This window comes from Equus przewalskii, chromosome 9, assembly GCF_037783145.1.
Source record: "Equus przewalskii isolate Varuska chromosome 9, EquPr2, whole genome shotgun sequence".
Classification (NCBI taxonomy): domain Eukaryota; kingdom Metazoa; phylum Chordata; class Mammalia; order Perissodactyla; family Equidae; genus Equus; species Equus przewalskii.
Genome location: NC_091839.1, coordinates 65474263 through 65489872, shown reverse-complemented (window position 1 = coordinate 65489872; position 15610 = coordinate 65474263). Strand labels below are relative to the sequence as shown.

General features: G+C 40.9%; 1 protein-coding gene across 1 annotated transcript in view; it reads right to left on the bottom strand.

Annotated features, from left to right (window-relative positions):
• The window catches only part of DCBLD1 (discoidin, CUB and LCCL domain containing 1), a 63460-nt gene extending 48138 nt beyond the window's left edge, over positions 1-15322 (bottom strand). Inside the window, exon 1 of the mRNA XM_070559316.1 lies at positions 15055-15322. Within this exon, the coding sequence (XP_070415417.1) occupies positions 15055-15307 (253 nt within the window). The 5' untranslated portion in view covers positions 15308-15322. The remainder of the gene's footprint in view (positions 1-15054) is intronic.
• Between the last annotated feature and the right edge of the window lie 288 nt (positions 15323-15610).

Sequence of the window (15610 nt, the reverse complement as noted above, 5' to 3'; positions counted from 1 at the left end):
AAAAGGGAGGGAGCAGGATAAATGAAAAAAGATGGGGAAAGTTGATGATTGCTGTAGCTGCAGGAGGAGGGGTCCCAGGATTTTTAAAAAATTAAAATGAAAAGAAATAAAGGTCAATCTTTAAGGGAGAAAAATACAATCTTCGTTTTACGATTAAGCTCCATGTGGTGTTGGGAGGACTGGTGAGCAGCAAGCCCCAGTGATGCAGCAGTGTGAGGTAGCCGCGACATGAAACTGCGGCCTGCCTAACATCAAAGTGTGTGTGTGTTGCGGGGGATCATGTGGAAAGAAGGAAGAAAGAGGAAGCTTCGCCATAGGGAATTTGTCTGCTCTTCAAAAATGGCTACCACACAATGTTTATCTTTTTCTTCCTTCGAACTGTAATTTAATTGCCAAAGCACACGATGACTAAACTATGTATCATTTCCTCCTCTCCAGAGACTGCAAGCTCCTTACTCTGTAGAATATTTGAAGGGCAGTTCCTCTGTGATGGGCCTAAATCCTGGGGTTTGCTCGGAGCCATCGCTGGTTTGTGAGACTAACCACCAACCTCTTCTAAACAATTTACAAAAGCAGTCCTGGATGGATGCAGTTTAGATTTGGGAAAAAGCTGCAAGCACTCATTAATATTTTATAACTCCCCAAGTGATCTCTACACAAAATTTAAGTATTTCAATTCTGAACATTTGGAAATAATCTAAATTAGAAAAGAATATTCAAACTATGGTATCTCCGAGCAATGCGATACTAAGGAAAAGTTAAGGCCATGTTTTAGAAGACTATTTAATTTTAAAACAAGATAGAGCACACACATAGATATGAAGGAAAAACTGTTTAAAGTGTTTATTTTTATGGTGTGGGATTACAAGTGATTTTCATTTTATTTATACATTTTCTAAATTTTCTACAATATGAATACATTATATATAAATCAGAAAAATAGTATAATTAAAAATATCAAATTCACCTAATGTTCTTTGCAACATTAAAGGCTACTTTCAGCATTAGCCTTAAGATATAGCCCGGAAGAACTCTCTGTAAACCAAAACACCCAAACTGTCATTAACAACTCACTCAGTGAACAACTAGGAACTTAGTATAATGCAGTTCCCATTGAAGGAGCTCACAGTCAAGGGGAGAGAGAGGTATGTTAAGGAGTAAGTGCTCAGAGTACAGTGTCAGAGATATGGGCTCTGTCAAAAACAGAGATATGGGCTCAGTGTCTGTTCTCCAAATGCGTGAAATGAATCAATATGCCTCTGTCTTTCACTCTTTAACGTCAGCTATTCCAGAAGTGGAGATATACAATGTATTTTCTAAATAAGCTTAAAACAAATCCTTAGATGCTTGTCTACACGAGTCAATCATTTATTTAGTGTACTCTAATTCCACCCACTAAGAAAGAAAAACAATAACTTCCTTAAAAGACTATTTCCCTTTGATAAGAAATCCTGTTCCACTAACAGAAAAGTGAAATTAAGATATACCTGATATGGATTAAGTTTTGCAATACTACAAAGCACGATTTAGACTTTAACAGAAAACTTTTAAATGAATTGCACTTGGAAAATCGTTTGGATGAAGTAAAATGAATACGGCAAAAATACCTTTAAGATAAATTCTTAACTAGTCCCTAAAATAAGACAGCAATCTTCAAACTTTTTTATTATGACCCATAGTTAGAATATAGATTTTTCATCACAACCTAAGAAAGCACACACGCATACACGTGCATAAATAACACAAAAGTCTAATGTTATAGTTCTTTTTATTATACATAACGCACTGTGAATTTCCTAGTCTACTTCATTCCATTTTTTAAATTAAAAGTATGCTGGTTGTGCCAAGTGAATTTATTTTATTGCCTACTAATGGGTCACAATCTGCAATTTGGGAAACAGTGCTCTAAAATATCACAAGAGTGGAACCATTTCTAGAAACACAGTTGTATTCTCGCTCTTCCTAACATTCAAGTTACAACAGGACTCACCCATGCACAATCATCCGTGTGTGGGTGTGAGAAAACTTCTTCCCATGTCTAAGATCAAGCGAGCCCTTGATGACTACAATCTCTTCAACCACAAAGGGGAGCTGGCAATTATTACAGAGCTCTTTGTCTGATGGTGAGGTGAACAGATTTCCCAAGGTATTACTAATTTCATTGTCAGCCATCCTCTCTCATGAACTGCCCTTCTCCAATGGTGCTTCACTTTTTTTGTGTGTGTAGAAAGGAATGAAAAAACAAGGGTAAGATGACCTTTTTACTCTATGTGAGAATAAAAAGAGGAAAACAGAAATTTTGATGATAAAACTTTAATTACTCAAAATCCCTAGATTTCCTGAAAGGAAAAGGGATAACCTCATGCTGAAAGAAGTCACAGCTATAGACTAGAAACACGTGACCAAGTTCTGCAAACCTGTCTAGAATCTCTTTAAACCTTGTTCTCACCACATATAAAATAGATGCTAATGATATGACTAATGATCTAATGAAGATGATATTTTTGCCTCAGCAGATGAAACACATTTGAAAGTAAAATAAAAGGAAACACAAGGGACTTTTTGTCAAACGTCTCTCTGTGTAAAGTCTCAACACAATGTTTCCTCTCAGCTAAAAGAATCACTTAAAATAAGCCAACTTATATGCATGAAAATGAAACATATCATTTCAAGAGGTCCTCTCCGAGACTCCCTACATAATGTGAGACTATTTCCATCAGTGTGCAAAGACATCAATAATTTTAATGTTAACATATTAAAAAGCATCACTTATGCCCAATGGAAAAAAAAATCCCAAAACCTAGTTTAATGCTATTCTTTAATGTGCTATAAGTAAAACCAGTGAAAAATCCACAGTTCTTGGTCACTCTCCAGGCTTGTGATTCCTAAGAAAAGATAAAAGATCACTGAAAGTGTTGTGGGTGTGGGAAAAGAGGGTTTGAACACCTATCGTTTTTCTAATTTAAAATTATTTCCATATACTTGGGAAGTGACAGAGCACAAAGGTTACAACACTGGGTTCCTGCCCAGTATTGGCTGTGTGGCCTTGGGTGAGTCCCTTTACCACTCCAGGCTTCAATTCATCATCTATATACAGAGACACAAGGATATTATTATATAGAGACCAGGATAGTGCCCTACTCATAGGGTTATCATGAGCATTAAATGAGATAATGCTACAAAAGTATAAGAGCATAGAGGCTAGCGTAGAATAAGAATTCAATATATTTTAATTACTACATTTTTATTTAAAAATATTACATATATAAAGTATCAAGAATAGTGCTTTGGACTGGCCCTGTGGCCGAGTGGTTAAGTTCACACACTCTGCTGCAGGCGGCCCAGTGTTTCATTGGTTCGAATCCTGGGCGTGGACATGGCACCGCTCATCAAACCATGCTGAGGCGGCGTCCCACGTGCCACGACTAGAGGGACCCACAACGAAGACTATGCGGCTATGTACTGGGGGCTTTGGGGAGAAAAAGGAAAAAAATAAAATCTTTAAAAAAAAAAAAGAATAGTGCTTTGAATTAGCTGACTTTGTCCAAATTCCATCACTCATTGGCTCTACGATTTAAGTTACCCATTTTGTGTGTATCAATTTTCCTCACCTTTAAAATGGTGAGGAAAATTTTGCGTGTATCAATTTTCCTCACCTTTAAAATGACCAACCATAACTGAGTGTGGTCAAGATGAATGAGGCTGTGTGTGGTAAGTGCTCTAAACTGCCAGAAAGCCTAAGTGGAATGCCTCCCTCAATATTTATTCAGGGCCTGCTAACTGCTAGGTCAGCATCTCCCAATGAGGGCACTGTGGATTCTTAAGTCCTTAGGAGGTTTACAAGGAATCAAGCCTTCATCTCCAAAAAAGACTTGCATGGTAAATGAGCTTACAGATTTCCAGCTTTTCTTCACCACAGGACATGGCAAAGCTCTTGCAGTGCACAGTGAACTCTAACAGGAGAGCAGTCTGTAACATTCCCAGGCAACTCTTCCTTCAATGAGGATTTCCTGGGAATAGCGTTCTGGGGGGCGCATTGACCACCTCCTGGGGTAGGCTCTCAGAAGTGGGACACAGAGAGGTCCCTTAACAGGGCTTCAGGGATCAAAGATCAGATGTGGAGAAGTGGATTTTGGCCTTTAGAGTTCTAAAAATGATACTGAAATTGTAATATGTGACTCTGATATTCAAAAGACTTTTCCCATGGTCATTGTTAAGTTACAAGTGCTTTGGGGGAATTTGCAACAAATTGGACACATTGTTTAAGTTTCTTAATTTTACAGATGAAAATGTAAACAAAAAAACTTGTTTGTACAGCAAAACAAGTCTAAGACAACCGTTTTATCTCTGTTAAATAGATGCTCAGGATAAGGAAGTTGGAGAAAAGTGGCTGCTGACCTTTACTAATAATATCAGGATGTTGATGTACTGTCCGAGCTCCACTGAAGTGGAGAAGAAGTGTGAGAAATCTTTCCTGTCTCTAGAACATGCTAAATTTCCTACCACGGTTCCATGTTAAATATGCATGTTGCCAATATCCAGATAAAGTGTAACTGGATACTGGTTTTTCTCTCTGGAGTCCAGAAATTCCAATATTACCAAGTACAGACAAAGTTCATTTGAGTTTTAGAAGGTAAAACTGTAAACACACACGTGTTTTCACTCATACACACACGTGTATTTTTACTTGCACAAATAAATTTTTCAAAAAATCACTAAGAACCAAAAAGCTATTGGAATAGGAAAAAAACATAAAACTCACTGTGAAAGGGCTCTTACTAATAACTAGTATTTACCAAGCATTTATTGTGAAAAGTAACAGATACAGAGTGTTCTAAGGAACTCTATATTATCTTATTTAATCTTCATGACAATCATATTTGATAGATATTATTAGATCCCTTTTTAAAAACTATGAAACATTTCACACACACACATACATACAGAGAGATGTATACAAAGAGGAATATCCTAAACATCCAAGAATATAGCCCATAGCTTATAAATGGGACATTTCCAATACAGCACAATCAAAGCCCACAATCCTCCTTCTTCATGTCCCTATTACTCCTGTTCTGTGTGAAGAAGTTGAGGCTCTGAGAAGCTGGGTACCTCAGCCCAGGTGGCTGAGCTGGCATTTGACCTTCACCTGTCTGACTTCAGAGACCGTGGAAGTCAATCACCGTGCTCTAAGGCTGCAATTGCTGATGTGACCCATCTTAGAGGTAAGGAAACTGAGGCAGAGCAATTTAAGATTTTGCCCAAGCTCATACTACTGCTGAGCAGCAAAACTGATATTAAAACCACATTACATTTATTTATTTATAGTCCTACTCCCTTTGTCGCAAAATTAACATGAGGAAAATAGCCATGTTTAATTCACGGTTTCTTATAAAACCTACGATTTGAGAAATTCCATCATTCTCTCTTTTTAATTATTCAAGTAAGTACTTTTCACTAGACTATTGAGGGACTAGTCTAAGGAGAGGTGACTCTTTTACCTCCAACAAAGGTTGTTCATTTGGCTCAGCACCAATGTGGCTCCTAAAAGATGCTCTGTAAACGGAAGTTTCAGTGAATTAAAAAGGCTGCTTCTCAAACTTCAGTGGGCACAGTAATCTTCTGGGGATCTTGTTAATATGCAGGGCCTGGCAATCCTGCATGTCCAAAACGCTCTTGGTAATGACTGCTGGCTGGTCCCTGTGAGATATACTCTGAGTCGCAAGAGACTTAAAGAGCCCTCATTATTAATAGGGATCTGCAGTGAATCTTTTTAAAACCGAAAAATTCTTGAGATATCAGTTTTGTATGGTTTTATTTTCATATCCACTCCTAAAATTGAAACATATCTATATTTTCAATTCTCTGGCACTTATATTCTCTCAAGATTTCATTTATAAGCCGACAACAGGCAATAAAAAATGTCAGGATCTATATTTAAGGCAGGGTGGTATTTCTGACAAGTGGACAAGAGTATCAATTTAGGAATTATTTGAGCATACAGTGGAAAATACACAAAGAAATAGGATGAGGTTTGTGAGAACATACGCGTATGCACCATAAATAAAGAAAAGGCAATCAATGTTTACTGACCAGAAAATAGCAAATCTCAGTTGGCAGAGAGATGGCATCTTCCCATACATCTACTGAGGTATAAAACATAAGAGCTGAGAGAGAAAAAAGAAACCTAATAAAACTCAAATCATGTTGCACAGTCCTGAAAATTGTCCTGCCTTTGCACATCCTGCATTCTGCACTGCTGAATTTACCATGATGCGATAAAAGCACATGGTCAGCTACTAACTGGGATTTGGAAAAGGCTTACTATTTCTGTAGCAACTGTGATCATCTCTAAGAGAAACCAAAGACTATTAATTTAAAACTTTATTGCATAAATAACCCCCTGCAATTGTGTTCCTCCAAGACTTCTTTTCTTTAACTTACTCTCTCCTGGACATGAGCTTCCCTTGAAGATGAAGAGCAGGAGAGCATCCTAAGGCATCTAGAATCGTAGGACACGTGCCTGCATCCCACTTTGGACACACAAAGTGAATGTGCCCGGGGCAAATGATTCAATCTCTCTGAATCTCAGTTCCTTCAACAGTGCTCAGAATTGTTGGGATTAAATTAGATGCAGAAAACACTTGATAAATCAAAATATATATGAGGATAGGGTTTTAAATTTTACTCACATAGAAAAATCTGACTGGACAAGCAACAATGATCAATGGATGCTTAAACACTGAGTGAAATGTTGATGGGGAAGAGTAGTTTGACTGAGTAAGAGACTATCACCCCACAGAGTATTTGTAGGTCATAAGGAGAAAGGCAACTTTAAAATGGAGGGATCAAATTGTCACTTCCTGAAGTCAGTGATCATTCTTAGCATCATTAAAAGTGGGGCAATAACAACAACAATAATAATATATGCATCTTGTGATACAATTGGCAGTACATGGCACCTTGGAGGTACCTTTAGCAAAAACACTTAGCCTGACTCTGATCAAGTTTTTAGGTCTAACTTCAGGTTTATACAGAAATACAGGGGACAGTGCCCCAAATAAAAGACACATCAGGCAGAAGCAGTCAATTCAGTTTAGGATGTGAGCTGTGTCACAGGACAACTGAACTGATTTCCTTGTAGGAAAATAAAACTTATACGGGCAGGGGTTGGGGTAGCTTAAAAGTGACTTAAGAGACATAACTAACCGTAAAGTGTGGACCCTATTCAAACAAAGCAATGGTAAAAAGACATGTTTAGGTTAACTGGGGCAATTTGAATATGACTTGATTATTAGATGATACTAATATATTACTTTTGATAATTTCAGGTGTGCTCATGGCATTTTGGTTATGAAGGAAAATGTTTAGAGATACAAGTGAAATATATAGGAGAGAAATGCCATGAAGTCTTTAATAGATTTTAAATACCTCAGGGGAAAAACAGTGTCTGTGAAGATCTTAATAATATAGCACAGCAACTGCAGCAAAGAGGATGAAAAGGAATAAGAAGAAAGAAGATGAAAAAAAAAGAATTTCCTACCCAAAAGGCAAGAGGGTCTCAAAGATTTTTAGACCCTTTTGAGCTGGCAGAGACAACAGGTACACAGCCATTTCTCTTTCTGTAGAGTTCAATTTTGGTCTCTTGGCAAAGTGAGGGCTTTCTAGAGGCGAAAAAGGGGCAAATCTTGGTCCATGTAATTCTCCAAATAAGCATCCTCCATTCTAAACTCCTCAGAGTGGGAGCAATTCAACAAACACATCTCATGTCCAGTGGTCCCCGCCATGTGGTCATACATGAGGCTATTAAGCCTCAAAAGTTTCCTCCTTTGGGCTGAAATCAACCACATTTCAATCTGAGGTGAACTCGCTTTATGAAAAGCAATAAAAAGGCTGAATTAAATCCACTCAGCCATTTAAAAATTGTGAGACCCATGGAGATGTTTATCTATTTTCCCTATAGAAAACTGTATGCACTGGTAATTCAAATTTAACTACACTTCATAACTTTTAATATCTGTTGGCCTTGTTCTTTGTCAGAAATAATAGTTTGTTTTCTCTACCTTTTTTCAAGAATAGAGTGCTCCATAAAAATCATTTACACACAACCTTTAGGCACATCCACTAAACACACTGCACCATGAAATGGAGCTATATAATACTGGTTTCCAAGGATTTTAATTTTGCAATGAAAGAAAAGAAAGTATCATTTTCTCTTCCAGTAAAATATAAATATGTTGGACATTGAATAAAAAAGTTACAACAGTGGTTGTAACTTGAGTTGGAAAATGCTGCATATAAAAACAAATACGGTTCTCAGTAAAGATAAACTCTAAATGGTCTAATCATGGACAAGGTTGACCCCTTTAAATACAAATTAAGACGCTCATCCAAGAAGGACCAAGAAATACTACAGCTTACCTCTCTGATGCTTAGTACATTTAAAGTTAAACGCAGATACTTTTCTCAAATAAAGTATGTATGGACAAGCAAATTACTTCTGATTTCATAAGCAAGGAAGAGTTACTGGAATCACATAGAAGACAAGAATCTTAACAAGACTCACAGCTGATCGGCCAAGAGAAAATCTCCACTTTCCTGTCGGATATTCCTCAGTAGCAAGAAATGACTTGAAAATGAGTTCTTGGTTTCCCTGAAGGCTAATTCTAAAAATAAGTAGAACTGTGGATTTTTTTTCCAAACAGTATGGTGAAAAGCTTTTAATAAAATATTAAGTTGGAAAAAAGCAAGATATAAAAGCATGTAGAGACTAGGCAGCAGAGTGAGTTTCCAGGTATTAGTTTTCTTGTACTTTATACCTTAGGCATATTTTATAGATATAATTTTGTCTACTTAATACTTACGAAAAACAAATGGTAGACAGTAGACCGTATATAAGTGTGTGTGCGTACATGTGTATTTGTTGTGGGGACATATATTTGTGTGTGTATGTGTGTGTGTGTGCACACCAAAAATGTGGTCCTTAGCGGTTCTCCGTGTAACATCTTCCTTGCAGGATTATGATATATTGGTACAATATTAGTTATCAATACCCTGCTTCATTCCTCAACTATTCTGCCTTGTAAGCATTAGGGAAGATCTTTGGGAAAGTAGTGGAGAAAGTAGTCAGGAAAGAAAGCCCCATCCTGAGAGAAATTTATTCCAGGTTAGCTTTATAAAAAGGGAGGGATTGGGTCACGTGGAACCACTTAGCTGTTGCCTAGTTTCAAGGTTATTCTTTGCAGCTTTTCCTACCAAAAAAATCCAGCTAACCTAAAATTACTATATGCAAGCATATACAAGACAAAGACATTTCTGCAGATATCAAGTATACTGTCTCACAGCATACAGCTCCCAAGGAGACAGTACATAAAAACTAGATTAATAGATTGATAGAAATGGCAATAAACAGTCAAGGCATGCATGACAATATGGCTTAACACAGTGCCAATGTCACAAATGCCTAAACGCTATTCCCAAATGACCTTTGAAGTGACATAGGCCCCTGATGTCCTCAATGTGTAAGCATCTAAGATCTTAGGGGACCCGTGACTCACTTGGTCCAAACTGCTACCCAACTCTCTCCTCTATTTTCAAGACTGCCAGCACTTAACTCATCGCGGCTTTCCTGGGGTTGCCTGTAAGGGAGTCTCCGAGATCCCCAACTCCTTTTCAGAGCTGAATTTAGTTGTTTCCTTGAATACACACACAGTATTTCTCAAGACATCACAATAGTCATGTACGTAATTTCTGTCTAAAACAATTTAGTGAATATTACTCTTCACCTCATTCTCTCCAACTCAGCCACAGCATTCACACACTGACTCAGGAAACAGTTATCTGGAGCCTTATCAGCGGGCCCTATACCAGGTGCTGGTGGTGAATAAAAAGATTCTATTTCATCCTTGCTTTCATGGATCTTAGACTCACCCCTCATTTTTCTCCCTCCTTCCCCCCAGAGAAAACCTCTCCCCTTCAATTCCCACTGAAAGGCAAGTTTGGCAGTTGGTGCTGGATTCAGCATGCTGAGGCTCATAGTTAGTTAGAATGAGTTCGTTAGAGTTCATTTCCACATGGGTTAGCAATCGCCATGTGGTTTTTTTCTCATCCATTCAGTCTCTCCCACTCCGCCACCCCGAAGGCAAACAACTATTTTTCATATACAGAGAATGAACATCTGGAAGATGACATCAACATGACTCTTCAGTTGCAAAAAGGCAAAATTACTCCATAGTCTAATGAAAAAAAGTCTGAAAGTCTGGCAATATTTTTCCTTTCACCCTCAAGGCCAGACTTTGAATATAACAGAATGTGTTCTTCTATTTTAAATTCGTGTTTTCAGACTTTTTATTTACAGACAACAGCTGGATTAGACATACAGCTTCATTACTTTGTCTCGTTCAGGTTTTGATTCTCAACTAGAGTCGGCGCTTAGTCTTTATAGGCGGGCAGGAACTATTGTCACTGCTTCTCACTCCATCCTCACTGAGCACCCATCCCCTACTGAGCAGCATCATGTGCTGGCCACTGTTCAAGGCACAAAGCTCCTCACAGACCTCACATTCTCATAGGGGAAGACAGATAAATTAAAGTGCAAATTATGTACTCAGTGAGAAGATGGTAAATGCTCTAGAGAAAACTGAAAGCAAGGAAGGGGAATGTGGATTTTTGGGGATGGTGAGAGGGTTACAAGTGGTTAGGGCAATTCTCCCGGAGGAAGCAACATCTGAACGAAGACTGAAGGAGGAGGAAGTCATGTGGTTATTTGGGGCATGATTGTTCCAGGCAGAGGAAACAGCACATGCAAAGGCTCTGAAGTAGAAGAGTGCCTGATAGCTTTGAGAAATAGCAAGAAAGCCAGCATGGCAGGGAGTATGGGCAAGCGTGGTAGAGAATGAGGTCCGAGACACAGTGGGGGAGGTGGAACAAAGGGGCCCCCATATTTGTCAAATTAATAGTAATAAACAGTAATGAATACTAAGATAGCTGGCATTTATTGGCTCTCACTATGTGCAAAGTGCAATTCCAGATAGCTTATGTGTATTATTCCCTTAAAAATGCAAAACAACCAGTTGCTCTAATATATAGAAGAGTTGACTTCATGCTTTAGGGGACACAGAGCAGTAAGTTCAAAACTAGAGGAAATAGTTCCCTCAACAAAGTTTTTTTCTTTTTTTCCTGTCTTAACATAACTAAACCCTTTCCTAAACACTGCAATTAATTTAATTTCCCAATGCATCTTAAAAATAAAAACAGGGGCCGGCCCAGTGGTGCAGCAGTTAAGTTCGCACGTTCTGCTTCTCAGCGGCCCAGAGTGCACCAGTTCGGATCCGGGGTGTGGACTTGGTACTGCATGGCAAAAGCCATGCTGTGGTAGGCATCCCATGTATAAAGTAGAGGAAGATGGGCATGGATGTTAACTCAGGGCCAGTCTTCCTCAGCAAAAAGAGGAGGATTGGCAGCAGTTAGCTCAGGGCTAATCTTCCTCAAAATAAATAAATAAATAAATTAATAAATTAATTAATTAAAAACATAATTCCTTATAAATGTCAGATGTCTTGCTTATTTCCAAGTTGTGGTTTTTAAATATGATTTTCAAGTCTGTTTCAGTACCACAAGGTTAAAGGGTTCAATTTTTGAAAAGTTAATAAATATGGTTTGGTACACTAATCAGAGTTCAAATCTTGCTTTAATAACATCCTTTGATTTGTTTAATGAATCCTTTAACATAACTTCCTCCTTTTCTGAACTATATAGTGTTTCAGATGTTACAAGCTCCATCTACTAGAGCCAAAAGATACGGTACACCTTGTTCTGCTGGCATGTTCCCTTCTTCCTACTGTACTTTCATTTCAAAGGCATCCTTTTATATAGAAATAAGCATGCCAAGGGAGCTGGGCTTGCTACACAAAATGAGTTAGTGGAAGCACCAGTAAAGGACTTCTGGAGACTCTTTATTACTCAGTTTCCACTAACTAGGAACTAATTTGAAAACATCTCCTAAACACAAAGAGTTTGTTCAGTTCAGTCCCCAAAAACACTTATTGAGCACCTTGCTCAGGTGCTGTGATGATAAAGACAAGCCCAGTTGCTGCCCTCGGGAACTTGTGGTCTACAGGGCTAACCGAATCCCAGACCTTTGAGATGATGGAAAGTCTGGGCAAATGCACATGCTGACGCAGAAGGTGCCAGAATAGACTTGTGTTTACTTTTTAAAAAGCCACTCACCCAAAACAGCAGGTAGCTGCTGTCCCATGTCTAACCAAATATAAAGGAGTGATAACTTAAAAATAGACCTTAGTAACAAATTAGAGTTGGGCAGAGTTTTAAAAGCAATTTTTGGGTATCCAATTCTCTGCTTAGAAGTTTCCTCAGGGATTAACTGCTTATTTTTATTCTTCACTAATATTTAAATCACAAGGAGGAAATCTTTAATATCCATTTCTGAGTATTTTCGTGAAGAGAGAATCAGGGCTATTTAGTTAGCAGAAATTCATCACATGAATTAAGGATATTTTATTTGACAAAACATAATCAAGGTAATGAGACCTGACTATGTCCAAGCCTATGGATACATACAAATTGAATCAATACTAATGATGAACTTACATGTGATATTATGTAAGCTCAAAAATCATGCGAAACCATCTGTGTAAATATCTAACTTTAGTTAAGTGGGTCCAGAGGAGGAGAGCATAAGAAGGAACAGAAAACAGCCCAAACTCTGCTCATTTAGGCCTAATGTCTGGTACCTGGCAGGCTATGAACACTAGGAGGGGTGGACTTTTTTTTAATAAATTGAGTAGAAACACCAGATAGGCAAGCAGTAGCCCTACAAAGGAACCAGCATAGCTTCATGGGGTCACCAGACTCAGACACAAAACGTTTGAATAATTTAATTGACTTGGCTTATAAATATTCAGATTTAATTATCATATTTATTTCCTGAAACATAATGCAACAAATGAAAAAGACTAATATTAAATTGCCTATGACACAGATGGTAGTGCTTTATCATAACCCTCACATTATAAAATGTTTCCACCATTTCAAAACTGATTTGAATCAGCATTACCTGGGGAAACCTTTTAAAAGTGCATATTCCCAGGCCCCACCCACTGGAAATTCTGATTCACTATATGAGACTGGGGCCTCATAAAACTTTCAGAGAGAGTGGTTCTGATCAGGCAGGTTGGGGAGCCAAGAAGCACCAGATGAAGCTGACTCCAAGAACAATGAAGGTGAAATGTAATAAATGGTGTCTTCTCAGCCAAAACAGACTGTTGTGACAAGGCTGCCCTCTTAGCATCTAAACATTGAGAGCACAAATATCACTTAGGACCACCATCCAACTACAGAGCCAGTAGAATATCTCAAGACCTAAAATAAGTGTGCACGCTTACATTTATGGAAATTTGAAGAATAAGGGACCAATGGCTAATTGGGAAAATCACAGATGTGAGAAACACTCAGAATTCATTGATTATGCCTCTTCGTTCAACAGGTGTCAGAACTGGAGTTCCTAGTATATTTTTTTTCCAGGAAACGTCCCAAATCGAAGTTTTACTTTTTTGTGTGACTGAATATCTACACTTTTATTGGTTCTTTTAACATCCTAAACATATAGGATGTTTCGTGGAAACTCAAATGATATCTTCTTCCAACAGTCAATTGCAATAAAGTTGCGAATGTGAAGCTCAGTCAGAATCTGAGCAACCACGCTGGTTCCCAGAGAACTGCTCTAGAGAGCACCCCGCTGACAGCCTGGCTGACCACACAACATGTCAAACCGCATTTGGAAAGATGCCGGACAGCTTTGGCCAGACTCGCACAGGACCACATTGCTGGCAACACTAAAGGTGCATCTTCAAACAGGGACTTGAGAAACATTTTTTAAATGCTTAAGACAAAAACAATATCCTACATATCTAATAAAAGCATACGTATTTATTAAAATTTTACAATATGCCTAGCATTCTGCTACAGTTGCCAAGACATACTTTGTCTAAACTTTGGTGTGTTTTTTTTTAAACAAATTGGTACATAAGCAAACTTAAGAACCACTACCAACATCTTGAGTATCAATGTTTCAGACTAGGAATGGATACACAGCTCAGTGAAAAAATGCCAGCATTTGGTTAGTTTTGATTCTTGTTTCATTAGAAAACACGGAGCGAGGGTGGATGTGGGGGAGCTGTCAAAATATTCTGGATAGATCTGCGGCCGCTGAATAATCTCAGTTGCATAGGGGCAGAAGCAGGGAAGGAGAGAAACAAGAACCGAAGAAACTCCGCAGAAAGCTGCCCCTTGCTTTCAATAAAGACCTAATTAACCAGGATTTCTAGGCTGGTAAAACAGTTTACTGCTTTAATCTAGTAGATATGCAGAGGTAAATTCGGTTGTGGCTTCATTAGGTCCAACTTGGAGCCAAGGGCCAGGTCCAGAGAAAGACCAGCCTGGTCAGGAGTCAACTCGCTAACACCCAAGAAGGAGCCGAGCCACATGATTCGAGCTTGGGGCTCAGGCAGCACGCTGGTCAGGTCGGCCCGCCGGCTCGCAAGGCCAAGCGGGGAAAGCTCTCCCAGCCATTCCGCGCAAGCCGCAAACGCACACGCTGGGATTCCAGCCGCGCGCAGGGAGAGGCGGCAGGGGGGCCGCCCGCGCAACCCTGGAGCAGCTTCCAAAGGGGGATCGGGAGACGCGCCCCCGCACACGCCCCTCCCCTAAGGCGCCCGGGGTCGTCAGCTCGCGACCCCTGGGCCATGTCACTGTTCTGGAGCCGGCGGAGTCAGGAAGTCTGGAAACTAAGTGAGTGTGGCTGCGGGGGCTGCGAAGAGAGAAAGTGGGGAAGCGCCAAGTTGATCCTCTCGTTTGCGGGGGAAGGAAGGAGTTTGGTCGGGGAGCGATCCGAAGGCAGTAACGGATTTTGTGCTCCAGCCGCCGCCGGCCAGACAGAGCAGGACTCCGCGGGGTGCAGGCGGCGACCCCGGCTTCCTCCCGCGCCCCGTCCCTCCAGGCCCGGCCCGCCCCGCCGCCCGCCCGCGCTCCACTCACCCGGCTCCGCCGCCTGCAGCCCGAGCGGGGCGGAGACCACCAGCAGCAGGGCCAGGAGGCCGTAGCTGGCAGCCCCCGCCAGCGGGCGTCCGCCGCAGGCGCCGGCCCCCATGGCCCCGCCGGGCGCCAGCCTGGCAGGCTCGGCCTCCCCTTGGCGGGCGCCGCGCCGCCGCTGCCCGAGCCCGGCCGCCTCCTCCGCGGCCGAGCGCGGCGCGGGGACTGGGCGCAGCCGCGGACCGGCCCCGAATCCCATTGGGGCGGCCCGGGGCCCAGCCCGGCGGGGGCGTCTCCCGCCCCGCCCCGCCTGTCCCGCGCGCCGGCCCCCAAAGGAGGAAGTCGCGCTCCCGGACGCCGCCGGCGGTCCGTTCTAGGTACCCGGCGCTAGCTGATTCACTCTCTCCTTTTCCTCCGCCCCCTCCTCCCGCGGTGCACGTGAACCTGGGACCCAGGACGACACCTGGCCGTGAGACCTGCCCCTAGCTGCGCTGTTCCCGGATCCTCCCCGGAGTGCCTGAGCGCGCGCTGGGCGCGCCAGAAAGGCTGCTCTCCTGTAGGG